The sequence below is a fragment of the Aedes aegypti genome, chromosome 2 (genome assembly GCF_002204515.2).
Source record: "Aedes aegypti strain LVP_AGWG chromosome 2, AaegL5.0 Primary Assembly, whole genome shotgun sequence".
Lineage (NCBI taxonomy): Eukaryota > Metazoa > Arthropoda > Insecta > Diptera > Culicidae > Aedes > Aedes aegypti.
The window spans coordinates 424,370,204-424,397,788 of NC_035108.1; the positions used below are offsets into that span (position 1 = coordinate 424,370,204).

Consider the following 27,585-nt stretch of genomic DNA (forward strand, 5'->3'; position numbering starts at 1 on the left):
TGGATGTTTCAAAACCCAAATTTGTTAGGGAAATTGTGAATTCAGAAATTCACCCTTGCTTTGGGTCGTAGTTGTAATCATATTCAAAGAATAAACAAAAGAAGAAGTGACCTTCAAAGAGGGTTTTCCCAAGATGCTCAAGAAGGATTACCACAGGTCCAAACAAGGATCGAAAAGGGATCAATAGTAGAAAAAATAATACTGAAAAGTACTGTTTATGTAGCACTAAAAAGTATCGTTTTCGTAGCACTGAAAAGTACTTTGGTTTATTCTAAGAGTGATGTGATGTAAGAATTGTCGGTCTTTTATAACGAGATGACAATTCTCGACTCAAGTGAAGTAACTCGCCGTGTAAATCAAATGGAGAGTCACTTCACTCGAGTCGAGACTTATCGCCTCGCTATACAAGACCGACAATTCTCACCTCACGCAACTCATAAAATAATCCAATGAAATCAGCTTTTGTCGCCTCATTTGACTAGTCTCACCACATCTAACACTTAGAATATAAGCCTGATTATCATATTAATGATATAATATTATTACGTGTGTCATATTCATAAGGCTTTCTTTTTCGTTCCATTTTATTGAGCATATCCATCCTTCTAATATTCATCCATAATTTTATTCTACGCAATTTTATTTGTATTACCTTACTCGCAAATTCTAGTCGAAATATGTACACATGTCATATATATCAACATTACTGTTCGTTTCATTCGCGTAATTATCTTCATTCTACACCGCACAGGTCGGCCAGTAGGGGATTGTGACACAAACATATCATATACTAGTAATCATAAAACTTAAAGGACGTGTTGTGGATTTGAATATTCCTATGAGTACAAAAAGCGATACACAGCGATGAATGAATTTGTAGCGCATTCTTTGTCTTCCGATACAAATAAAATTGTTATCAAATTAGCCAATCGCAGATGTTGGTATGAGCACGCCTAACGTCTTTCTAGCGAGCTTGATTAGTTAGTTGCTTTTTTAACACACTAGCCAGTTTTACAGGTTACTCAGTACATGGACATTCATTAATATACTCACATTGAATCACTACTGCGATAATTGGGCTTTGATGCTCTTCGCATGCTACAGGACAGGATACCTAAAACTTTTTCAAAAGTTAACTATTCATTGCTGTTTTTTTTACAATGTAGCTGCTCTTCTACTTTTTTTTTTCTCATCCCATTCCCCACCCCCCCCCCCCTCTCGGTATATAAATATTGTTCCTCTATGTAGTAAATCCAGCAAATGGGAACTCAGGAAATCGCTTCGGCGGGAGTTTACAAAGATTCGAAAGGACCGCACGAAATCGAAAAGGGGAAATCAAAACTCAGTCGAAAACGAATCATCCCTCTACTTGATTTATCACTTTCTTTCCTTTAATGAAATTCTGTCAAACAAAACGTGATTTGATTAGAATGCGTGTATTGTGTTATGCGGTTTATTCCTTCATATAAATAGACCTCCCCTTTTTGCTCTTTTAAAACCCTTTCTCTTTTGCACTTAACGCTACGAATCGCGTAACTAAGTACTACTATTTACAGATTAGTTTATTTCCTCTGCGTTAGGCGCGGTCACCTCGAAGCAAGTCATTCCGAAAATCGGAATCCTCCCCTGCCCTGAGAAGACAGCTCAAGAGTGGAGATTTCACTAGTTGCATAATTTTAGTTTGTGTAATTCTAATCGTTTTGGGAGAGGGAAATGAAGTCCATGGAGGCAAAAAATATAAACGTAGGCTCCACTACACCACGAATTTTGTTCTCCTACTTAATGTGATCCGAATTTTATTATTTGACAATCAGGACCCATCGTGAGTTGAAGAGTAGAAATACTTTTTTTCGATGCTTCTAAATTTGATGCAATTCAGAGGGTTTATCTCATGTTTTTTTAGTACTATAATGTTGGGTTTGCGAACCGCTAATGTTAAAGTAGAATGGGAGTTTTCTAGAATAATAAGTTATCGTTTTCATTATTTGTAAAACAGTCTATTTTCTTGTTTGAATACATTTAAGTTAATGTTTTGAGTTTATGATTTTCGATATTTTTTTTTTTATTTAAATAATTTTGATCTTACTCCAAAAATGCTTTCCAAAGTTTCGTCAAAAGTTATCTCTTCTCGCACGTGTCATTCAGAACAGCTCCAAATCCTTTTCTTCTGAATACTGAAAAGTTTTTCTTTTCTCTAAAAACTTAAAACAATTCTGCAGTTTTACTCAACGAGTTTTAATTTTCGCCCAATAAAAAAGACGAACATCGAACGTAAAAATACTGCATTGGTAGGTATTTTCCTTACACAGTCAGAAATAGTAATGCGGTCTCGCTTGGCGAGATTCTCTATAATACACGAAAACAAACTAACCTAAGGAAAATCATCGTTCATAAAATCAAACCGGCACATCGCACTCAAGCTGTTCCAACTATTTAGTTCATTATTTCGTCTTCTCCTATCATCAACGCCGCATCGGTCTCATCCAGATTGTCCTGGTTGAGGATTGCCGCAACGATCGCCTTGGACGACTCTGCCAAACCTGCTTCATCTTTCTTCTGATCCCTCTGTTGCCCGATCAACTCCTCTGGCGCCAATGGCTCCTCGTTCTCCTCAATCCCCAGCACCGTTTGCTGATATTCAGCTGCTTCTATAGGAGCAGCACCCGATCCCTCCTGGACCGTCGTTGCCGACGACCCTGACATTCCACCCGATGATGCTACCGCTCCACCGGTAGCGTGACATCATGACGTGTGCTTCTCGGTGAGTTCGGCCCAACGCTGCTCGAAGTACTTGCGCATCCCGTGGCCGGCTGTCCCCACCGGAGAGTCGTCCTCGTTGAACATTTCGCAGTTGTCGAAGATCTGCCGGACGTCGGTGATGAAATCATCGCGGGATTTGTAACTGGAAGGAAGGAAAATCAGATGGCAATGAAGTCTTGGTTGGTCAGAGGACAGCGAAATTGAATAACTTACACCATATCCTGTAGGCGCTTCTTGATGGTCGACAAATCCATCGGGTACTTGATGACTTTGCGGTACGTGGGGAACTGTTTGGTGTTTACCGGTAGCAGAAAGGGCCAGGAATCTTCGTGCACCTGGGAATGCAGAAAGGTTTATTGCTTATAAAGTCAATAAGTTACATTGAAGTTACGAGTCAGGTATGGTACCGCTGTAAACAAAGTGCTTGCCATAAGCACCCTGAAAACTTCCCCAGAAAAATCCTGAAACCTCACCTAGACCAGTCCTAGAAGCTCTTACAGCAGCATCCTGAAAGCTTACCATCTTCTGGATACTTCCTGGGAGCTTCCTCAGAAGAATCCTGCAATCTTACCTGAAACATCCTGGAGATTTCGCCAGAAGAATCCAGGCAACTTCCCCAGAAGCATCCAAATAGCTTTCCCAGAAGCATCCAGGGGGCTTTCCCAGAAGCATTTTGTGAGCTTCCCCAGAAATACCCACGGAACTTCCCAGAAGCATCCTGAATGCTTCCCTGAAGCATTCTGAAGCCTTCCCAGAAGAATCCTAGAGCCTTCCCAGATCCTGGAGACTTCCCAGAAGCATCCTAGAGGCTTCTCAGAAGCATCCTGAAGGCTTCCCCGAAGAATCCTAGAGCCTTCCCAGAAGCTTCCTGGAGGCTTCCCGTAAGCACCCTGGAAGCTTCCAGAAGCATCCTGGAAGCTTTCAGAAGCATCCTGGAGGCTACCCAGAAGCATCCTGGAGACTTCCCGGAAGCATCCTGAAGGCCTCGGCTTCCCAAAAGCATCAAGAAGGCTTCCTAGAAGCATCCTGGAGTCTTCATAAAAGCATCGTGGAGGCTTTCCAAAAGCATCAAGGTGGTTTCACAGAAGCATCCTAGAGCCTTCCCAGAAGCATCCTGGAGGCTTCCCAGAAGCTCCTGAAGGCTTCCCCGAAGCATCCTATTAATTTCCCATGAATCATACAGCATTCAGAAAGCTTTCCCATGAACCATCATGAAATCTCCCCATAAAGCATCCTGAAAGTAGCCCATGGAGCATATTGGAAGCTTTTATTGAGCATTCTGGAAGCTTCTCATGAAGCATCATGAAAGTTTTCGATGAAGCATCCTGCAAGCTTCTTAAGAAGCATCCTGTAAGTTACCCATACAGCATTCCTGAAGCTTCTAATGAAGCATCCTAAAAGCATTTTGGAGGCTTCACCAAAAACATGTAGAAAGCTTCCTCAGAAGCATCTAAGAGTTTTCCTCAGGAGCATTCATCAGGCTTCTCCATAAACATCCTGAAAGCTCCCCATGAAAATCTTAAAAGTTGCCCATAAAGCATCTTGGAAGCTTTTATTAAGCATTTTGGAAGGCTCCCATGAAGCATTCCATGAACCATCTTGGAAGCTTACCATTAAGCATCCTATATTTTTCTCTGAAAGCTACCCATGCTGCATGGGCATTTTAGAACCCTCCCTTGAAACATTCTGGAAGTTTTTCTGAAAAATTATTGTGAAGTATTCTGAAAGCTTTTCATGAAGCATATTGAAAGTAGCCCATGAAGCATACTGAAGCATCCTGTTGAGCATTCTGGAAGCTTTACATTAAGCATCCTAGAAGCTTTCAATGAAGCATTCTGGAAGCTTCCAATGCCATGTAGTATCCTGGAAGATTCCAATGAAGCATTCTAGAAAATTCTCATGAAGCTTCAACAGAAGCATTCTAGAAGCTTCTCAGAAGCATCCTGGAAGCTTCTTCCTAAACACCCTGAAAGTTTATGTGGAGCTGTAATCAGCCGATTTGTTCACAGCGGTACCACCCAAGAACGCATAAAAACTCACCTCCATCTCCTCCAGAACGGTCTTGCACGGAGCTAGCTCCTTCATGAGCTTTTTGGTGGCCTTTTTCTCCTTCTTGGCCTGCTCCTTAGCTTCGTCCCGTTCCTTCTTGTCCTTTTTGTCGGATTTGTGCGAACTACTGCTACTGCTGCTGCTACCGCCTCCTCCGCTTATCAGTGCGTTCGGTTGCATCTGCTCCTCGCACGATTCGATGTGCTTCTCCGAATCGTATCCGGACCCGGAAGCGCACGCATTGGCACTCGAAGGCGAATAGTACTCGGCCGATCCAGCCGAGCCCGATGTTGGCGTGGACGTGGCAATGCTGCTGTTGTCCTGGCAGGGCTGCTGGTGGGGCGTCTGATGACCGTCGAACTGTGAACCATCGTTACTGCCTATGGAAATGTTTAGACTGTTGTCCATGCTGCTGCTGTGGTCGTTGGGGACATTTCCCCCACTGCTGGCCGGTTGAAAAAGATGAGATTCTTGGTGAGGCTGTTGCTGCTGTGCGAATGAGTTGTACTGCTGGTAATACTGGTGATGTTGCTGCTGAGATTGATAGTACTGCTGATACTGTTGTTGAGGATCGTAATTGTTAGCCACCGGTTGTGGCAGTTGGAAACTATTCAGCATGCCGGATACCGGCGTTCCCTCGAGATTGGCGTATTGGGGTGGTTGCTGTGGATAGGCAATGGCTTGGGGCTGCTGATGTTGCATTTGTTGGAGTTGCTGCTGCTGGTGCTGACTGAAATCTGGCTGCAATGGCATCGATGTTGAACACGGTTGGCTGGCGGGCACAGTCGACGAGGACGACGGCTCTTCATGGGTCGTGGATGCTACTGAATGTGCTGGACTGTATTAATGGGTTTCTCTTTTAATGTAATTCGTTCTTCTAGTGATGGGGGTAAGGGGAAATGTGGCATTTCAAGCAATGATAGCTACCTTAATGGGGTGGAATTGATATTGGAACCTGAATTGGACAGTGGCGTAACTGGCATTCCGGGCGTCGGCGTCGAAGGTGGGATTTCTTCGTGGGAGGAATTTAGCGAGTGGTTCGCCGACTGGTTGCTCAGACTGGACTGGTTGAGCTGCGACGATGATGAGTTGTGTTTGTCCTTTGGTGGCTTTCGCGTGGGTTTCTTCTTGGGTGGTGCTTTCGAGATGCAGTTTTGGCAGTACCACTTTCCGCGAGGATACTGCAAGTGGGATGGGAGTTTATATTACCTGTGCAATTAATTCTTGAGTTTGGTACTTACCTTCAAGAGAGGTGGAATATAGCAGTCCTGGTGGTACGCGCGAGGGCATAACTCACAGTAGACCATCTTACCTAGAGGGGGCGGTCGCAAACCGCCGCAGACTATACACTTCCGATCCCCGGTAGCCTTATTCTTACACTCAAAGCAGTACCTGGAAAGTAATCCATTCGTTCAATAAGACTGAAACATCCATCACTAATCGATATACTAACCAATCGCCATCGGGAATCTTGTCCATGCGTGGCTTGAAGCAGTACGTATGGTAGCCCCGATCGCACCCATCACACAGCAGCAGCTTGTCCTCCTGCTCACCCGACTGACAGAACTGGCAATTCTGCAATAAAAGTTTAGAACACGGTATTGGTTTCGAACGGGTCTTCTTCAATTGCTGCAGCAGGTGAGTTTTGGCCGCTAGCGGGCTACGATGTAGTGGCGTTAGTAGCTGGTTAGTACGACTACTGCCTTTTCTGACGGGACTTTGGGGAAGCAGGTTAGGGCCGTTGGATGGGGTGTAATTTGTCAAAGAGTTAGCATTTTCATGAGGGGTAGTAGCTATGTTTCTGTCGTTGGATCTATCGTATGCTGTGGTCGGTGTAGTCGATTGTTGGTCAAGTTCGATCTAGTTCCGTTAAAGTGTCACGAATGTCACACGTATGTTAATCAGTTTAGGGAACCGAATTTTAATTTTAATCAAGAAAAGAACAGAAAAGAAATACAACAATGAGTTAAAATAGGGTACATGAAATTGAACTATGAATGAGAAGGTTACATGCTTTGAGGAACTAAAAAACAAATGAAGGAAAAGATTCTACAGTTAATTAGAATTAAGGTGAAGATCAATCATAATAACTGTATGCCTAACGTCTGGTCAGTACTCTATTGCATCGAAATTCCAAACCGAGTAATTCATTAGCCCAATGGTCCAAAAGATAAATTAACAACGACCACAGATAAGTACAGAGCTGGTAGCGACCAAGTGCCAAAAAAAATGGCTACTTTAAAGGCCTCATGCCCGAAAAAAGAGGTCAAAAGAAGACCAAACCGGAACCAAAAACAAAACGAAACTGAGACCAAACAGGAAGTACTCCAGAATTTTCATATGCTTTCTTTAGAGGAAACAACTAGACACTTTTTTAACCTTCCAGTAGTCGCGCGGTTTGCCACCGTCAGAACCGCAACGTTGCTGTTGTGAACGAAAAGTGTTGTACAAAATACAACAGCGCGACGACTGAGCAATTTTCGCTGAAACCAGGCCGCCATCGGCACCCATCGTTAGAATTCCAATTTTATGTCATTGATAGCTAGTTTTCGATAAAACTTAAGGGCGGTCCTTTCGGTTTTCTCAAATTGGTGGACCCCTCGTACTAGCTAGACAGTTTACGAAAGAATTATTCTGTTATAAATAATGTATTATTAAAGAAAATTCTTATTTAACAACCTATACTGCCCCCTATTCGCCTCTGTTTCTTGATCAGAATGAGGTGTCGGCCAGGGTAGACGCGTCACGCGAAGCGACGGGAAGCGACGCGAAGCGACGCGAAAATCCTTTGGAGTTTGAAATTTCATTATTGATAATTGTTATTCCTTCCCAGGCAATTTTCGCATCGCTTCGCGTGACGCGTCTACCCTGGCCGACACCTGAGGGTCAGCGAATGTTAGGGGCCGTCCATAAATGACGTAGCATTTTTTCACTGATTTTTTACACCCCCCTCCCCCCTCGTAGCATTTCGTCACAAATGCTGATACCCCCCCTTGGAAAATACGTAGCATTTCAAGCAACCCCCCCCCCCCCCCTACAATTTTTTTATTTGTTTTCCTTAGCAATTGGGTTAAAACAAAAAAATGGAATTCAAAAGTTCAATACAGATTTTGATATTATTTACTGTCTGAAATAATCTAACGAATAAATATTTGATTTGCAGTAGCGCTCTAAAGTAATTTGGAAAACAGTTTTAAATGAACTTTCCTGTTTAAGTTGTTGGCTAAATTGTATTACTTTTGCTGTTGTTACCATGAAAAATTAGTTCACAGCTGGAAATATAGAAAAAAGGAAAAATCTCTGATTGGATTGATGAAGCTAACAGTAACGAGGTAGGATACAGTACAATAGATTTTATAATATGTTGAAAAGTAATTTAATTATATGAGAGAATTTTTTTTTAATTATTTGTTGTTAGGAAATAGATTTCAATGAAATTGATCAAGATAAGATATATTTGATTTGAAATGGATATTTGTCATTATCATCCAAATTCAAACCCATTTAGCAATCAGGTGCCAGATGTAGAAAAGATTACAATTGTCATATTTGAAATGTTCAGAAAATCTTAGCAATTATTGTACAAGTTATTCAACTTTCAGCTTAACTGTATTATCGTTCCCCATACCGAGATAATCTTACACAAACTATAACGAAACAAATAAATACTAAAAATAATCTTTCTTCAAATTACCGAGTTATTAAGAAAATTGAATGATAGAACATTTTCGATAACAATCGAATCTGTTGTCCAGGCTTTTCCATCAAGTTTTATTCAGGCTATTCCATCAAGAGCATTGATATATATCAAAACAAATCGATGAGTTGGGTGGAGATCTTCTGCAACATTGAGAGCATAATTCATGGAATGAATATCTTGTTTCAATATAATATTTGCCAAAACGAACATATGTTTTTTTAAAGAAACAATGTTTTCCAAGTCGTTAAAGCCTTGATTTTTAATTAATTAATCTATCTTTAATCTTTATTTATAAATAAATGTATTATGACATGAATATAATGTTCAAAAAAATCTGATTGATTGCACTACAGAAAATAAAAAATTTCTTACATTTTTTTCCAATCTTGTCATATGAATGTTTTGAAGCTGAATCATCACCTTAGAACCCAACTTTATAAGTCAAACAATGAAAAAAGAAGTTTGATAAAAAAATAATTGTATGTAATTTTTTCAGCGCCGCTTATTTTACCGACGCGATTCAAAATGCTACGTCCACTAGCTAGGACCCCTCCCTCCCCCTCGTCACACATCGTCACAAATTCTTGAAGGCCCCCCTCCCCCCTAAAAAGCTACGTCATTTATGGACGACCCCTTACAAGTGTTGACACACAGTGATCGGCGCCAAACAGTGAGTGGTGTGTGTCTGTCTTGTTTATGTTCATGGCTCGTTATCTTCAACGAACGGTAAATGTCATGGGTGTTGTATGAATTCAGGCGAATAAATGATATGAAATTATGGCTCGTGTGTCAATGATCGTTAAATTTTCCAAAGCCTGACTGTACAGAAATCGATGCTTCATCACCTATCAATGGAAATAGAGTAATGCGACATGTACTATACACCAAGGATACGGGTAATGCCACAATAGATCTAAATACTGACCACTGCGAACAGAGAAAAAAAAAACGTTTGCCAATTATTTCTCCATTTTAGTGCCTTTGTAAACGTGAGTATGAGCACAAGCCGGCCATTGTGGCGGCCATCTTTGGCTTCCGAGATGTTTCACCTAAGGGCACATATGAGAACACTCAAATATTCCTCATAAAATAATGTCTGGGGAGCAGGCTTTATCCCAGTAGAGATGTAACGTCAAAAGACAATGAAGAATGTAATAATTGCTGTAGCATTTTCTGGCGGAAACCCTAAATGATTTGTTGTACAATGTGTGGAAAATGTACATGAGAAACTACTTGAGAAAGCTTCTAAAGAATTCGCTGAAGTAATCTTTACTAAGTTAATCCCCAAAGCTATGGGGATTTCTGAAAGAACTGCAAAAGAAGTTTCTTCACAATTTTATTGGTAAATTCAGACACAACTTCTGTATTAATCTCTGGAAGTAATCGCACGAAGAATTTGTAGAAAAATATTACAAGAGTTTCTGGAGGTTTCTCCTGAATGATATGGAGGAATTTCTAAAGCATTTCCTGAAAGAATTATGCGAAAAATCGAAGTAGAAACTCTTGAAGGAAATCTTCAAAAATCCCAAAATATTTTTTTAGGATAAAACTCTGTGGGTTTTCTGGCATATTTCTGTTGGAATATTTAAAACATCTAAACCAAAAGAGTAGCAAAAATTGAATGAACTGCACAATTTTTGAGAAGAACGAAATATTTGAATTTATTCTACGACTGGCGTGAGGTGAGAATTGTAGGTCTCATATAGCGAGATGACAATACTCGGCTCGAGTGCAGTGTTGATAGACTTACACTCAAATCTCAATCAATACGCTCTCCCCTGAGAGCAAACTCGTTAGATATCTGCTTTGCAAATCTCACGCTAGAGATTTTGATGCAAAATCACTCAACCAACTCAAACCGTAAAAAATGATTCAGTCGCAAAACTCGTTAAAAACTCGTAAAACCCGAATGTTGTTGTTTACGTTAGAAAGGATTACTATAATATTAACAGACTAACAAGAAATAATTGATAATAAATCTTCGAGCTGTTTAGTAGAATACCTATAAGTAGATGAAAAAAACGAATTTAGTACTATACCATTTAATTCCACTAGAGTTTGTATCCTTTGACAGATACGGGTATTTATACCTCAACTGTAAGGCCGTCTTCAGTGTCGTGTACTACACGTCTAGTACACGACACTGAAGACGGCCTTACAGTTGAGGTCGAAATACGCGTATCTGTCAAAGGATACAAACTCTAGTGGAATTAAATGGTATAGTAAGAAATAATTGCCATTTGTGAGTAAACTTTGGAAATGCAGGACAATGAGTCAAGAAGGTGAGCCAACTCATCCATGATTTGACTGCTGAGTTGCGCGATTGACAACTAACGCATGAAAAATCTCAAGCGTGAGTTATGAGAAATTGAGTTTTTCACAACACTGCTCGAGTGATGTGACACTCCATTCGATGTACACGGCGAGTCCAAAATTGTCACCTCGCTATACACGGAGAAAACGGAAAACCCACATTTGAGTAGGTATTTTTTAACTTATTTTTGAGTTATTTTTCTCTCTCTATTTCATTCGCTCCATCTATTGTTGTCAGAGAGCGAAAAGCAAAACAACCCAAAAACCGAACCTTTGTGCGTTACTTCAAATTTGAGTAAGTACTGGAAGTTGAGTTATTTGATCTGCCGGTTGAGTGAAAAGAACTAAGCCAGTAGGTATTTTTTTTTGCATAGCTGCAAATGAAAACAACTTCTACCCCATCAACTCAAAATTAGATTAACGCACGAACCCCCCGAATTGAGTGGAATGAACTCACTTTTGAGTACTTCATTTTCTCCGTGTACGATACCGACAATTCGCACCTCACTCGTAGAATAAGTTCAATTATTTGGAGCTTGAAGGTTCTTCAATCTCCCGCAAGCATAATTCGGAAAATTTTTGGAAAATTTCGCCACGTACAACAAATTCCCTTTGACCAGCGGTGTAATCTATATAAATAAAAATTGAATGGTGTTTATATGTCATGAGTTGGTTTGAGAACGGGCTATCGGTTTCTGGATATTCACGCAGAATAATATTGTAGGGTTGAATCTAAGAACGCGACAATTAGAACTAACAATTCTTGTTTGAATTGAATCAATCCATCTGTTGGTTTGTTTCTAATTCGACATATTTTTGAAACAACAAAATTCTGTGTCGAATGAAATATTGATGCTCGATTTTCATTTCAACAAATGACAATTGTTGTTTCAACAATATCATTTTGTTGAATAAACCTTTTTTGTCGCCATTTTGTATTTGAGAAATAAGCAGAAAAGTTAGAAGCGAAAATTAAATTTTACCTAAAGTTATGGACACTTACATGGGATATTCGGTAGCTGTCAATTGTAATATCTTTGGTGAGTATACATTTTCCGTCGTAGTTTAATTTTAATACAATAATATTTTAGTAATCATATGACAAAAAGCTGACATAGATGATTTTACTATTCATGAGGGTTATTTCGGTGTGAATGCAAAAAGAAGGAAAGCTATAGGTAATTAAAAACATACGATTACATTGCAAGACAAGTTGATTATTTAAAATTTGTTTATTTCAGAATTTTCTAAATTTGTCGGACGGTTTAGCAGTGGCGATGATACCGGACTATTTCATGTTACACCTATTAATTCGAAACACTAATTCAATGATGAAATATAATCTGTGAAGCTACTTGCGCACTGAATTAGTAGGAATGTTAATAAAAAATAATATTTAAATCAATGAAATGCTTTGTTAATATCAATTAACAGAATTGTAGAAACAACGATAATTGTTTTTTGTTTCAACACACTTCATTGTTACTTTAAAAAGGTGTGTTTTTAGAATCAACAAATTATATTTTTGTTTCAATTGCATTTCTTTTTGTTTTTCACAGCTGGCTATTTTGAGACATTCTTAGAAACAACAATTTATTTTGTAGGAATAAATGAAAGTTATCATTGAGTCAACAAAAATTGCCGATAAGCCGTGAGTCAACAATAAAATTTGTTGAATCTATACCGATTTCGTTTGAATTTACAATATATTTCTCTGCGTGTTAGGTTGTATTCTACGATTGGTGAGAGGTGAGAATTGTTAATCTCGTATAGTTAGGTGACAATTCTAGATTCGAGTGAAGTGACTCGCCGTATAAATCAAATGTTTAGAGTCACTTTACTTGACTCGAGAATTGTCACCTAACTATACGAGATCAACAATTCTCACCTCACGCCACTTGTAGAATAAACCCAAATGAGTCCTTGAACCACAGACAAACAAGTAAGACGTATCACGAGTTAGTAATTGAGTCTTGTCCAACCGAGGCCAGATAACAACGTACAGAGTGTACTGAGAATTGGGAAAGTATTAGGATTGCAGAAAAGCGGAACAAATCTACTGTCGCTTTGCACTACTTTTGGTACTATTAAAAAGTGATCTATCCTTATCAACTTACCGCCTTCATGATGCTCTTGTCCCACGCGACACACGATTCGAGCACGTACAAAGCCATCGATAGCTGGGCGGTAGTGACCGATCGTTCGACTGCGTCGCGCCAGGACACAAGACCTACAAGCAGAGAGAACACCATTGTAGAATATGTTGACTGTTAAAAACCTCCTAAGACCCTCTTCCTTACCTTTCGGAATGTTTTCATCCTCCGAACTGTTTGAGCAGGTTGAGGAGTTTGCCATTGAGTGGTGATGTTCCTGTTGTGCAATGACGGCCATTTGTGCTTCCGTTGTGCTAAAATGAAAAAAGAACATTAGCATCACACACATCTTCCAACCAAACGAATGTGGTCACGCCTAGAGCCACTTTTTCACTACTTTTACTCACTTGATTCCCAGTGGCGGCTTGAGATAGCGCCTCTCGATAGCCGCCTCCAGCCCGGCAATGCGCTCCCGTAGCAAATCAATCGTAACCTCTTCGGCGACTTCGGATTCATTGTCGCCATCCCGCGAGGGCATTTGCCAGCCCTTGATTTGCATCGAAGCCGAAGCCACCTTGTCTTCCATGGCTTCGATCTGGTCGAGAAGCGCAACTTCCACCCTTCGAGCAATGGCAGGACGCCAGGAGTTCCACGCTTCCGTTTCCGCCCAACTGTTTTGTGGGGTGGGTTCGTCTAGGTGCGAAATTGGATAGGGAGTGCTGAGGTTCACACCCTCCGATAGAGATTCAAGCAAATTCTGCCGGAGATTCCGTTCTCTCACTCCCCGTGGGTTGAGCGACTTGATCAGTTCGTTCAACTCGTCAATGTCGTTGATTTTCCACCAGCCATGTCGGAAGTCTTTCGGGACAGGCTTGACATCCGGTTTCTTTAGGAAGCCACGCGTTTTGATCTCTTCCATTTGCTTTTCCTCTTCCGGAGTCATTTGCAGTGGTTGGAACTGATCACATTGCACATAGGCAGTCAGATTACTTAACGTAAGTGTCATGTAAGCTGGAAGAGAGAAGGATCCGAATTCTTCTGATTCACCCTCTTGCTTCATTTCGGATTTAATATCTGAGTGGCTATCGTCGGTTGATTCCCGCTTTGGCGTTACCGGTATTAGCTGTGGCTTCAAATCAGCCAGCTGTTCCGGATCTTTCTTGACCCGTTTCGCGATTACATCATTCATTTCTTCTTCGTTCAAACCGGACAAAGACAGGAAGGATTCATTTTTGAAAAGAATCTCAACTCCTTTCTCGAGGGGAACGCTGAAGAATTGGATGTTATTGCCGATATCCCACCGGTTACCCTGAGATTGGCAGATTTCCTTACAGGTGATGTTCGTATACACTTGGCGGGCCATCGCAGCCGGAGTGGTTCCTTTGAGCGAAGGAAGGGGACACTCTGTGCTGCTCAGCGGAAGATCCTTATCCACAATCGAGAACCACCGTTCCATCAAGCAGTCGTCGTCTCTCTTGAACTCGTATTTGATCAGCTTCTGGTCTTTAATTTCGCCCATTTCGACATCCTGTCCACCAGCACCGATGATTTCACCCATTTCGCCACCGGAGCCACCGATTTCACCGTTCTCCAGCTTTGGCTTAATATCACAGTTGCTTCCATTTCCACCGTTAGCTGACGACATCATGGAGGGATTGTCGGTTGTCATCTGATCGCTTTCATGCCGGTGTGATTCGCCATCTTGGGTGTCGTCGTCCGGAATGGTGATTGTTGGGGTTTCCTCCTGAATCAATTGGACCTACGCAAAGAAACAAACAATAATTAGAATTATCTAAATTCAACTAACTATCCCTCTCAACTTACATCTCCATCATCCTGCTGTCGGTTCACATTCACGCCTCCAATTTGATTGTTCACCTCGACAATCTTGGTTTCGTCATGATTGTTACCCTTTTGTACTAGGATCGCCGTCGGAATGGAATCCTCAATGTCCATCAGGTGGTCTTCGTCGCGTTTCTTCTTGGCGCCCAACTGGATGGGAGCTGGAACTGGAGGTTCCTGAACTTGCGGCATCGCCATCACAGGCTGCATCTTGTGGGAATCGTCCACCGGCATTGGCATGGGCTGCGACTGGGGTTCCGCTTCCGATTGAGAATCGGTCCGGGTTTCTTCGCAGTTGCTGAAGCTGGTTCGGGAATTATCCTCTTCCTGAACATCCTGCGACTCGCTGTCGTTGGCGTTCTCCTGATTGAAGAACTCGTGTTTCTTCCTACTCCTGTTGGAACGTTTCCGCTTGCGTTCCTCCAATCCGATGTGATGCGGGAAGTCATTCGAATCTTTGTTTTCTTTATTTTTGTCACGATCACGCTTCACGATGTCGGCAATCGTCGGAATAAATCGGGGAATGTCGTCCTCCAGTGGAATCTCTACCTCCATTGGTTCTTCTGCCGGAGCTGTTTCAGGTACAGCTGATTCTTCGGCGGATGCCGATTCCTGACTAGCATGTAGCTCCTCGAGAGCATTTTCGTATTTGTACATGTCTTGCTGAGCGGATTCCATTGCTTCGACGTAGATTCCGCCACACTTAGAGAGATTCCAGTAACGGCGCCAGTAGCGATCCTGGCCGTAACATTTCACCCGTAGTTGATTCAAAGCGTGCTCCAGCTGTTGCTTATTTTGGAACGATGTTTCCAGGATTCGTTCATACTTCCGTTGCGCCTCTTCGGCTGTTAGTTGAGCATCTTCGTCTTCTTCCAACTGCGTGCCTTCACTTTCCAGATCACTGTTGTCGTCATCATTTCGCTCGCTTGGTGCGTCATGGATCATGGATTTGGAAAATGGATTGTCCGTATCGTTGGCTGCCGATGGCTGTTGAGAAACATTCAGCCCGGACATGTCGCTCATCTCGTTGAAGCTCATATCCTTCGACTTCATCATTGAATCATCGTGCATCGGTGTGGGTGGTGCCTTGATTGGACTTTCATCCGTTGTAACACTCATTCCGTTGTTGAGCGGTTCTTGGCTGGAGGTTAGAGGAGCATCATCTTTGTGATTTTGTTCCGGTTCCGGAATTGGAGCTGTCGTTTGTGTCACTTCTGGGACAGTTGTCGTCTCTTCGGCATTCTCTGTCACTCCTTCAGTCTTCTCCTCCCCTGATTGTGGTTGCTCAGGCTGCTCTTGTGGATCGGTAGGATTCGTCGAAATATTCTCAGCATTCGCAGCAGCAGCGGCTTCTTCTGCTCTCTTGGCCTCCTCAGCCGCCTTCATCGAAAGTGACTTCTCCAAAGCAGCAGCTTGAGCTTTTTCGTACTGCTCAATCCTCTGTTTCCTGGCCACAAGCATCTTGTATTTCCTTATCTTGTTATCTAACACGTAACGATCCTTTTTCAACTGAGCCTGAGTCTCCAGACTGCTTTCGATCTGCTTGCAGACGGCTTTGTTCAGCAGCAAATCGTTGCACAACATGGCTAGAATCTGTGCCTTCGTTGCCGGATTTATGGACACAAACGGTTTGTCCTTCAGCAACTCGGACAACTTGTACCTGGTGTTCTCCGAAAGCAGTTCATAGAACTGCCTATTCTTATCACTGGCAGTCTTGATGTCTTCCTCCGTCGGTAAATGGTGCCGTTCCCTTTCCCGCTCCAGATTAATTCCACTCTGCTGCCGAACTTCACCATGTGCCACGGCATACAGGTATATCCGCAGGATCTCCGATACGTTCGAGTGCGTAATATCCGCCTGACGAAGGGTTTGGCCAAGCAGGGTCGTGTGCCGTCCGGGGTTGGGAATTCCCGGATCTTCAATAGCGCACACCAGCAGGTGAGTCATCACGGAGAGGAGTTCTTCCTCGGCTTCCACGGCATTGTCGCTCGTTAACGCCGCGTGGAGAGTCTGTAGCGTTGGCAGTGTTTCCATTTCTAAAGAGTTAAAGGTAAATCAATATGAAAAGAGGGGCAGAAGCGAAGGAAACTACCTGTAGATTCACCAAAACCTAGCGTTTCGCCAAAGTTGTGCAGGAATTCGAAGACCATGAGCAGATCGGAAAAGCCTTGGCCGGTGAGTTTCAAACCCGAGATTCTGGGTATGGTGAAGAGTTCCGTTTGTTCCCCGATTTCCGAATCTTCCAGCGGTTTTCTAATGTTGGTGAAAGTTAAATTTTAAAGTTCAGTATGTGAGAGAAGAAGGCTATCAAAATATTTGGGTACCTCAATTCCTGTAGGATGCTGGTGTCTCGCTTGCGCATGGCAAGTTTCTTCTCGCGTTGAATCAACTTGTCCAGAATAACCTAGTGTAAAATCATTTTTGAACTAGCTGTTATGGAAAATGTGTATCGAACGTCTTACCTGATGCTTCTTTTTCTCCTTCTCTTCAAACTTCCGCCGCAGCTCTAACTGCTTGATCAATGCCATGTGCTGCCGCCGTCGTTCTCGTTCCTTTCGATTTTACAAAGTGGGATGAGAGATGAGTTTATATCGTGAATTTACGGGTGACTTGAAAGTTTTGTATGTGATGTTATACTAGTCAAACAATGCAGTATGTACAAACAAAATTAAACAATGTTAAATCGTTGTTAGAACGATAGCTTAGAATCAGAACATGCAAGCTGTGTCTATTCGATTTTTGCAACATGAATTCAATACCCAACTTGCTTATTAGGATTAGCAATGTATCTAAATATTTTCAAGCGTAAACAAAAATAACTAATAAAAACAAAACTAAAATGTCGAATTAACGAAGTAATTGTATTGCTTATTGTGCGAAGACAAAAGAAGACACCAAATGCAGTTCCAAGCATTCAATACTTCCTAGAAAAATATGATTAAACATGAAAGTCCATCAATTATTTTTATATGCACAAGGATTTCTTATCCTTTGTATTACGTTTCTACTAAGACAGGGTCTGCTTCTAAGCTCAGTGTACAGCGGGTCTGGGTCATTTGGCATAAAGTCATTTGGCATAAGGTCATTTGGCATAACGCCATTTGGCATAAAGGACATTTGGCATAACAGCCATTTGGCATAACGGTCATTTGGCATAATTTTGAACAATGTGAAAATAAAGGGTCATTTGGCATAACGGACATTTGGCATAATATCAAGCCATATGTAAAGTAAGAATCAATTGGCATAATATCAAACCATATGTGAAGTAAAGGTCATTTGGCATGTCGGACATTTGGCATAATATCAAACCATCTGAAAAGTAAGGGTTATTTAGTATTTATGATTTATTGGTATTTTATATTTTATTCAGATACTCCTTCTTCTATGTGAAAAAACTGTTGTAATAAATATTACGCAAAAGAAAAAGTCATGTTAGAAAGAAGGGCAAATTCCTATATAATAAAATAACGCGTCGAATCGCTATAGCAATAACCCTCGAAAGAATACCTTATGTTTAAAAGAAGGGTAAATCTCTAGATAAATATCATGACTAAACAGGATAACAGAAGATGAGCTAGGGTGTCAATCAGTGACGCAATATTTCTTAATTTGAAATTAAAAACGAACCCGATCAAGCACTGCACACTGGTTCAGGAAGCTAGTTTAGGCGGACATGAGGTTTTCGTCTCGATTTATTGATTTTAGAGCCATAGTTGCTTCTGATAATATGTTCAGCATTTTCGGTTCCGGATCATTTGGCCGAATGCCGTTCGCCCGAAATTGAAAACAAAAGTGAACTACTGTTAGCATGGATTTATAATGAATTTCAACGAACTTATTCAGCTTATTCATGAAGAAAGTTACACCATCATTGATATACACATAATTAGCTTTTGAGTAGTAGCTCAAGAAACAGTTCGTGCTGAAAAAAGTACATCCTAAATGTAAGCACTTATTCACTTCTCTGCTAGCGGTGATAGCCACCTTCAGATGTTTGTAGTTAGATTTTGACAGTAACCAAAAAGGTTTAACACTTTTTCGTCCTTCTGCTAGATCGGGTTGCTTTGATCCCTCGGATCGTACTAAGTAATATATGTCATAGCTCTAGCAACCACAAGTCTTGGTTTCTTTGACTTAAATATTCCCCGAGTAGTTTATTGCTATACGCAAGCAACGATGCAGAGTTCAGTTCACAAGTTGCAATCTTAAACTTGGAGGAGAATGACATCTCACCCAAGTTGAGGAAAAACAAATTGAATAAGACGTAAGGCATTCTGGGGTAATATGCACTCTTGAGGCAAAACAACCCCACGGTGCCTTTTATGAGTATTTGTAAAACAATTGGAAAAGATTCGTCAAGGGCGGATAGGAGTGACCCACAACCAGTGCCGTAGCGTGCGGTTGGCCAGGTTGGCACCCGCCAAGGGCGCAAGCCTTAAGGGGGCGCCAACACGCGTGACACAAATGGTAAAGTTTGAAAATACATATTGAATTCAAACACAATCTCTATGAATCACAATATGGATCCTGAAAGAAATTTTCATGAAATACTGAGCATGAATCTAACATAGTATTTGACTGGATTCAACCAAAAAAATGTCGAGATTCTCAAATAATCAAGGTCTTCTATATAAACTATGTGTGGTTATGATAGAACGCTTTGCGGTTCACCGACACTTTTGAACTTTTTAAACCATCTTGATGACATATTTAATCCAGGGTGTGGTTTTCTAAGAAATTAACAAATCCGCACAACATTCTGCGAATTATTCTTCCCAAATCAGTGGTACATTTTTAATAACACTTAAAAATATTGTACGCTAGCTGATAGCCATTTGATTTTACAAAAAAAATTGAATCAGTAGGATTGATATACTCATTTTTGGTTTTCAGAAAGCTATAGATGACGTAACCCATCGTACCTTTCCTTAAAAATTCATTTAAAATTACTTTTTTAAATGATACTTTATGAAAATGTCTTGGCCAAGACAACGTGAATTGAAAAAAATCTTTTTAGCACTAATTTTTTTTTTTATGAAAAATGATTTTTTTTATTTACGTTTTTAACACTTCAGTAGTCGTGCTGTTGTATTTTGTACAACTCTGTTAAGAAAAGCTCGCAAGCCTTATACGGCAGCAGTGTGGTGAAAAGTGTAACACATAAGCGTATGGCTTTGGTTTTTTTCAAGGTTGTACTATTAGTGTCATATGATATAAATATCGGATAAAGAAGCTTTTATTTTTTTTAATCAATATTTTTAAAATGTTTAGAAGAATTTTTCTTTAAATAAACATTTTACTAAAATTGCCACCAAAAAATTGTTAGAACACCGATTTTTCATATTTGTTTCTTATTATATAAATTGTAATATTCTTGGGAATTTTTCAAATAACATTTAGGATAAATAGCAAAATATAGCATAGACTAAAAACACTTCAATTATTGCACATCCATAAGGAATACACGGGTTGTTCAATAATTGGCACGTTTTTAGTCTGTGCAATAGTTGGCAATCTGCCCTAATAGAAAAAAGAATTTGCGTTTTGTCCTGCAGGAATTAACTCAATAATCAAATATGTTCTAAATTTCTAGCACCCTACGATTCTTTTCTAATGAATTCTAATGATATAGTTCGCGTTAACTCTCACCATGTTAAATAGATGTGTACAGTTTTGATTGAGAGGCGCTTAAATGGAAGGGCGCCATGAACCCACGCTACGGCTCTGCCCACAACATGCGATTTTACAAATTCAACTTCCAGGAAAATGTCTAAATTTTTCTAAAATATTCATAGAATCCCCAAAAAGTAGTTTTACTCCTGGGGTGCATATTACCCCTGATGCCCTTATTATAAGCTTTAACATCAATAACTATGAGAAATACTTCACTCTTGAAAGAACAGCCTATGATCAAAAGAAGGAAAAATCTCTTATGAAAATTTAGGCAAGTTTAATGCATATAATAGTTTTATCAGGACAACTACAAAGAACTTCCGATTATTTAAAGAAGGTAAAATTCCCAATTAAAATATAAGCTGAACTATTTTCAATAGTAATGAAACCAGTATAACTCGAATGAATAGTCTATGTGCAAAAGAAGGAAAAAATCTGATGAGATCAATAAAACACTTGAAACCTTATTATACCTTTGGTAATCCAGAGGCGAATTAACCGTCACCTCAGAATCTTGACGCGATGTAAAGAGTTCACAACTTCGTCCTGAATTAACGGGTTGATTTTATCATTCTCTTAGAGCTCTTACAGAGCATATAAAATCAAATATAAAACGTGTATTTATATAGAAAGAAAAAGTGCATCGTTTTTTAGTTGTTTTTGATTAACTTGGAAGCTTCTGAAAGAAATTCACCATCTTTTTCTTTATCGGTATTTCGTCTATTAGTAAGCGATATCACCGGATTGGAAGTCAACATAAGTCGTATAAAATACATCTACAAAGTTTACAGTCCGATTGAATTCGGTGGTATGATTTAACCGGATTCTTCTGATGGATTCATATCGCACTTATTGGCTTCTTCGGCGGCTTGCCAGAGAAGAGAATAAATAAATTATTATAGAACAGATTCAGCTGTTACTAAAATAAAACAGTAATAAAATGCTAAAATCTTCAATTTAAGTATGTACAGAAAATATATTGAAATTATGCCAAATGTCCGTTATGCCAAATGACCCTCATCTTTCACTTAGTTAAAAATTATGCCAAATGTCCGTTATGCCAAATGACCGTTATGCCAAATGTCCTTTATGCCAAATGGCGTTATGCCAAATGACCTTATGCCAAATGGCTTTATGCCAAATGGCCCGCTCCCGTGTACAGCACACAAAAAAACTCTTCAAGGACATCTGTTTTCTGCACACATTCTACGACAGGATTCGAGATTTTTTGTTCGAATGTAGGTACCTATCAGAAAAATTCCAGGATAATTAAAATATATTGATTTTTTTAAGTATGGTTAATCAGCTTTACCAAAGTATTAAATTACGAAAACATGATATATTTCTTTACAAAAGCATAAAAATCTATTAAGATATTGTAGGTTCTCCAAATAGTTTTCAGTTTGGGTTCGAATCCTCCAGTCTACCTGACTAATCAACACTTGAATGTTTTTTTTTGTTTGTTCAAAAACAATTCCTTGTAACATCATTGAGCCATAATACGACCAATGATACTTTATGAAGGTAAAAAAAATATTCTAGGTTCTCCAAACTGTTCTTAAGATCGAATCATTCAATCTACCAGCGTATCCAAGACTTGAAAGGCGTTCCATTGAATCAAAAAAAGGCTAAAGGCTACTCTTCCAGTGTATACAGGTAAGCAGAGCTAATGTTTGTTCATAATTAAATGCCGCTCTTTATACTGGGCCAACAACGTCTTCCACATTCTTGCAGTCCGGCGGAGGATTACAGAGAGGAATGCTAATATGTATTCTAGGTTGTTTGGAGACCTTATTCAACTCGAAATCTCAACAAATGTCAGCAAGCAATTTGATTACAGTACATTGCATTGAAATACTGTTTGCTAGAAGCAGTGGCGATTCCTTAACCTCAAATCTACCTGTTCTACGAATACAAATTGATGATTTTTACGAAAATGAGCATTGCTTGAATAGGGAATGGTTTAGAAATAGTTGATTTTAATCATGTTGCTTCTGCATTAGACCATAAATTAGCCAAAAATATCAATTTCTAGTTTCGTAGAACTGGTATAAAGTGAGGTTACGGATCGCCTCTAATTAGAAGGAAGTTCGTTGGGTCACTGGAGTGTCAATGAGAATTAATCACAAATTAAGAACTATTCACCGTATCCTCGATACAGCTCAACCACTGCATTGCGCGATATGTACGATACCTTCCAAGGATTAAACATTGTCCACTTTCCAGTGTTAATGAGCTATTCAAAGTGCATCAAATCGTCGTTCAGATGATTCAATTTACGAGATCAATGAAAACTAAATGATTCAAACATAGTTTCTAACTCGTTTTCTGGTAAGGTAAATTGAACATTCTTGAACCTTGATTTTTTTTTCGCATTTTGATATCATGAACACACCTTTATAAGGCCATGCCATCCAAAAACTCTCATCTCCTCCATTGGACTGGACTTGGAAAAACAGTCGCAAGATAGGTTTCAGACTCTGTAATATAATAATTTTTGAAATGAATTTCGTAAAGACTAAGAAACATTATTTTGAATTTCAAAATTTTGACCGAAAATGAGTTAAGATACGTATATACGTTAATCTGCTTAGCTTAATACAAAAGATCAATTCTAAAGCTACTGTTCATATTCCGACATCATGTTACTTTGTTGTTGAAATGTTCTGAGACTTTATGATTTATATTGTAAAAAACATGAAGCATACGGATATCTCAGTACTAGTAAAACATGATCTGAATTACCAGAAGCTGCTGTAAAGTTTGAAAAAAAGCATTCCATCATGTCCAAGGATAACTCATGGCCCATAATGGACAGAAACGGCTTGTCAGATCGTTTGGGCTCGAGACATCATGTGTAATGTCAATCACTGCAGGTTATGTCGGTAGCCTAAGGTGTTTCTTAAATATCAAAATGGTATCAAACTGATAAGGTTTGGTTCGTATAGATTCACGTTCATGCATCCAACAGCTGTTTTTGGCTTTGTGCACTAGCTTAAAAAAAATTTGGGAGGTTTGCCTACTATTTTTTCCAGTCTAGTGCCTTTGAAAACGATCGTGAGTCGGCCATATTTGGATTCCGAGATTAAGATAGATTAATCATAAAAGATGAATAATGCTCATAGATTCTGTTATGACACAAAACTTTGCTCAGGATATCATCAAATTTAATCTATCTAGTTGACCCTTTGATCTGCACTGTTGGATGAAATGGAAATCTTGAGTGATAACTCATATCAACTGTATCACTAAAACCTAACCTGTAATGTCTAATCAAGGTATATAAAAATAGGATTATGCGCCAACATAAGAGTCAAATAGAATCATGAAACATGCTTGGATATACCTCGTTGTTGATAGAAACCATGGCTGCTCTAATTTATCTAGTACATCTTCTGATTAGAAGTCTTGGATAGTCCAACTGAATCGAAAATCTTAAATCAATATAAACGATCCATGGGACTTATATACTGCTAGGCTCTGATTGACTCTGATGTCAACGGTAAGACAGCATTCCTGGGATGATCTAGTAGAACTGTTAATAAGAGCTTCAAATTCATTTGGAGATCCTAGAACATCAATTATGTAAGAACAAGGAATATGTATAGGATATAGTGAGAGCCTAGTAGATCATATGACTTGAACATTCGGATTATTTGAAGAGCCTAGTGCCAAATTTTGCCGAAGTGGATGTTAATCTAACTTTTGTGCTGTGATTGATTGTGATTTTTAATGCTAAATATAGAAACTGGGTCAATATGATCAATCCGTCCTGAAAGATTTAAATAGGCTTTTGGCAAGAAACTATATTTTTGGTATGCAGTGTCATTCTGTACATCTCCGATGCGTTTAAATTTCTGAGAGGTGTTAGTACATGCAAATATTTCAAGTTATGATCAGAAAGCGAAAATTGAAACCATTTTTTTTTATTTCAAACAAAGGAGTTTTGAAATGATGAATGAGCTAAAAGAAAACTTTTAAAATCCATTCGAGGAATTTGCAACGAATTCGAGATTCCGATGATGATTACGCCAGCCAATTAGTGAACCAAGAACAAGAAAAATAACATCGGTTAGAAAAGATCAATTTTGGTGAAAGGGTCCGAAAAAGGTGAATCAAAAGTGAAGTTAGAATTACGATTATGAAAAATGGAAAGCACAACCCCGGAAAAAAGAGCAAATTGTTAACACTAGTATATGTATGAAAAAGGGGAAAGATGATAACACGAGATAACCTCAGAGTACCGAACCCCGATGCCTACCATTTCAACGGCGTACATCAGCTCTTTCTGTTTTTGAAGTTCCTAAACGACACAAAAAAAAGATGTAAGGAAAAAAGCTTGGTGAGAACGATAAGTTTAAAATTCATGGGTACGAGTTTGCTCCTGCGAGAAATATGTAGGTTATTTACAAACAAGGAATTTTAAGTGGCATTGGCGCGGAGATGATCGAACTGGTCTTGTTTTGTCTAGAACTAGAGTTTTGTTTTGTTGTTGGGCGGCTAATGGTTGCGAGTTAGGTACAGAGGACATTTGATAACTGGCAAAATTATAAACGACTACCAATTGCAGGAACAAATAGGTTACGAACACAAAGTTATCACACACATGTAGAAATTTCAATTTTAAACTAAAAAGTAAACCTATAATGGATTTGGCTCTGGACTACAAACTATCAGTACGGGTTTGGTTATTACTTAGTGACAAACATTGGCTATAATTATAATGACTATTGGGGGTGCGATGGGTAGCACAACTACTATTGTCTAGACATACGATTTTTACGTTTCGATCTGTACCTGTTCTTTCTGTAAAATTGCCTGCTGCCGTTTCAGTTCTTTCTCCTGCATTGCGCAATCGATTGTGTTTGTGTAAGTTGTTAATAGCCGAATTGTGGTTTTCGATTGAAAAAAGGAAAATTATATTTCAAATGAACAAAGAACTCATGTCTTTTGGATGGAATAAACCGTACTAACCTGTTGTTTCCTTGCAGCTTCTTCGGCTTTTTGGCGGGCGATTTCCTCCTCCCGCTTCTTTTTAGCCTAGTCATGGACAAATAAAGCACAAATGTTAGCTAAAATTAATAAATAGTAAAATAACACACCGTACCTCCAAAGCTTGTTGATTCTTCATTTCACGCTCCCTACGTTGCTGCTCTAACCGTTCGTTCCGTTCGGCTTCCTTAGCTTGACGAGCCTATCAAAATATCATACGTTTGAGACCCCTAACTTATAGTTGAGGACAAGATTCTACCAACCTTCTCCTTATTCTTGCTAATTTCATCCTTGGCCATCTTCTTGGCATCTCGGAGTGCTTGCTGTTGTTTGGCAATCTCAATCCTCTGCTCCACGTTCAGCGCCGTGTGCCGGGTGAACATTTTCAGCTCCTCCAAACGACGAGCTACTTCAACGTCCGTCATTTTAATGTACTCACCATCGGTTGCGTACGGTGGAGGAGCCGGCTGCAAGAACGTTCCCACAATTGCTTTCGCCGAGAAGCTAAAATTATCCCGCGACAAGTCCTTGGGTTTGAACTGGTCCAGGTACTGTAACAAATCACGTTGGTCAATCTAGTGTTTCTATCTAATCCGATATCCGATTCAGAAACTTACCAACTGCACCTGATTCATGCCCTTCATCTTGTTCAAGCTTTGCGGTGGATAGTAGAACACATCGCCCTTGATTTGTCCGTTCTTGGTGAGACCCCGGATGACCGTCTCCCGGCGCCAGCCCTTTTCCAGCGGTACCCGCAGCTCCTTGACGTTGATTTGCTCTTCGCCTTCCGACTCGGACATGCCACTCTCGGCCACGCTTTCCGTGTCCGTGTTGGTATTGCTGGTACTGTCCATCGATTGACTAGCTTCGATCATTACCTGGCGAAGTTTTTCCTAGATGAGGTAAAAAGGGTTTCAACAGAGATTCATTGGGTACGCGTGATTTTCGACTTACTATTTCCGCTTCCTGTGTGAGCAGTTGCTGTGCGGTCAAGGGTTTTGAGCCCACGGCACGGCTTTGCGCTAGGAGAGATGCCACCGTGTTCTTTTTGGGTTTCGATACGCCTCGACCCAAGTTTCGTGGGCGACCTTCCTTGAATTGGGACGCTAGAAGGAGGATGATCAAATGTGAATTAGGTTGGATTATGGATGATTTAGGCCACTGTTCTAGCGTGGGCCTATAGCAGGATCTGATTTCATGATCTGTTGTGATTTAACCAAAAAGACAAAGACGCCTAGATAAAAATATCCGGGAGTTTGTGGAATCGCCGTCCAAGAGTATAATTTGATTCAAGAACATCTTCAAATTTAGAGAAATGCTGTCTGAACTGATATCCACATGATTTATTACACTAACCACACTATTATGGGTCACCTAGTCACGATTGTCACGAATGCTGCTAATTCTTTAAACTTAGTATGCCTAATGGCATTTTTAGTAGAAAATGTGATGTTAGTTTTAATTTCAAAAAGATTACCAGATTGTGATACATTGTATCGAAAACTTCCGTGTTTTTTTAATGCATATAATAATCTCTGCTAGTTTAGCGACAGAGCCATATTCTCTCGAAACTATATTAAACACGTAAGCGGACAACTTTTAACACTATGCTGTTTCAAATATTGCCAAGTTATTTTAAGTTTTATTATCAATGATGTTCTACGGGCGTCCCGAATCAGTTAGGGCTTGCATTGGTACTCTTGTCCACAGACATTTGTTTGGCACAAGCTTCCCCCCCCCCTTGGCACAAGCTTGACGGGGAATGTGCCTCTGGAGCCGGTCTTCTGATCGATCTTGAAAAGCTATGGAAAATTATGGGCGAAAAAGGGTTTCCCGCGAGATTCTGACAAGACTTATTCTGGCTTTGATGGAAGGTATGCAGTGTGTGATGTAAAGATATCCAATGCATTATCGGACACGTTTCAAACATACACACTTCGACAAAGCAACCCAGGTAACATTCGTAGCTGAATTCATTCAACTGAAAAGAGGCTGCATGCTCGAAAATCAGCTTGCCACTTATTAAATGATCGACGAATAGTTAGTTTTAGACGACCAAAAATATATACCATCAACGTACCAGTATCCGCTCATGTTCCAGTAGCCCGCTCACAGCAACCCGAGTTCAAAAAGTAAGGTAATTTGAGTAAATGCACAAAA

General features: G+C 40.0%; 1 protein-coding gene across 19 annotated transcripts in view; it reads right to left on the bottom strand.

The window, feature by feature from the left end:
- Positions 1-606: 606 nt before the first annotated feature.
- LOC5573115 overlaps positions 607-27,585 on the bottom strand; it is a 174,472-nt gene continuing 147,493 nt past the window's right edge. For 8 of the 19 annotated variants that reach the window (XM_021847526.1, XM_021847524.1, XM_021847521.1 and 5 more), the window contains exons 10-28: positions 26,380-26,531; positions 26,043-26,318; positions 25,689-25,976; positions 25,541-25,627; positions 25,408-25,473; positions 24,695-24,736; positions 17,220-17,309; positions 17,082-17,161; positions 16,850-17,010; positions 14,740-16,793; positions 13,323-14,674; positions 13,123-13,229; positions 12,940-13,052; positions 6,263-6,384; positions 6,051-6,201; positions 5,737-5,990; positions 4,801-5,647; positions 2,974-3,095; positions 607-2,902 (exon numbers count right to left, since the gene is read on the bottom strand). In XM_021847526.1, coding sequence (XP_021703218.1) covers positions 2,743-2,902; positions 2,974-3,095; positions 4,801-5,647; positions 5,737-5,990; positions 6,051-6,201; positions 6,263-6,384; positions 12,940-13,052; positions 13,123-13,229; positions 13,323-14,674; positions 14,740-16,793; positions 16,850-17,010; positions 17,082-17,161; positions 17,220-17,309; positions 24,695-24,736; positions 25,408-25,473; positions 25,541-25,627; positions 25,689-25,976; positions 26,043-26,318; positions 26,380-26,531 — 6,524 coding nt within the window. In that variant the 3' untranslated portion in view covers positions 607-2,742. Of the gene's footprint in view, positions 2,903-2,973; positions 3,120-4,800; positions 5,648-5,736; positions 5,991-6,050; positions 6,202-6,262; positions 6,385-12,939; positions 13,053-13,122; positions 13,230-13,322; positions 14,675-14,739; positions 16,794-16,849; positions 17,011-17,081; positions 17,162-17,219; positions 17,310-24,694; positions 24,737-25,230; positions 25,276-25,407; positions 25,474-25,540; positions 25,628-25,688; positions 25,977-26,042; positions 26,319-26,379; positions 26,532-27,585 lie in introns of those variants that run through there. The other 11 variants (XM_021847517.1, XM_021847514.1, XM_021847515.1 and 8 more) reach the window with 5 other exon arrangements.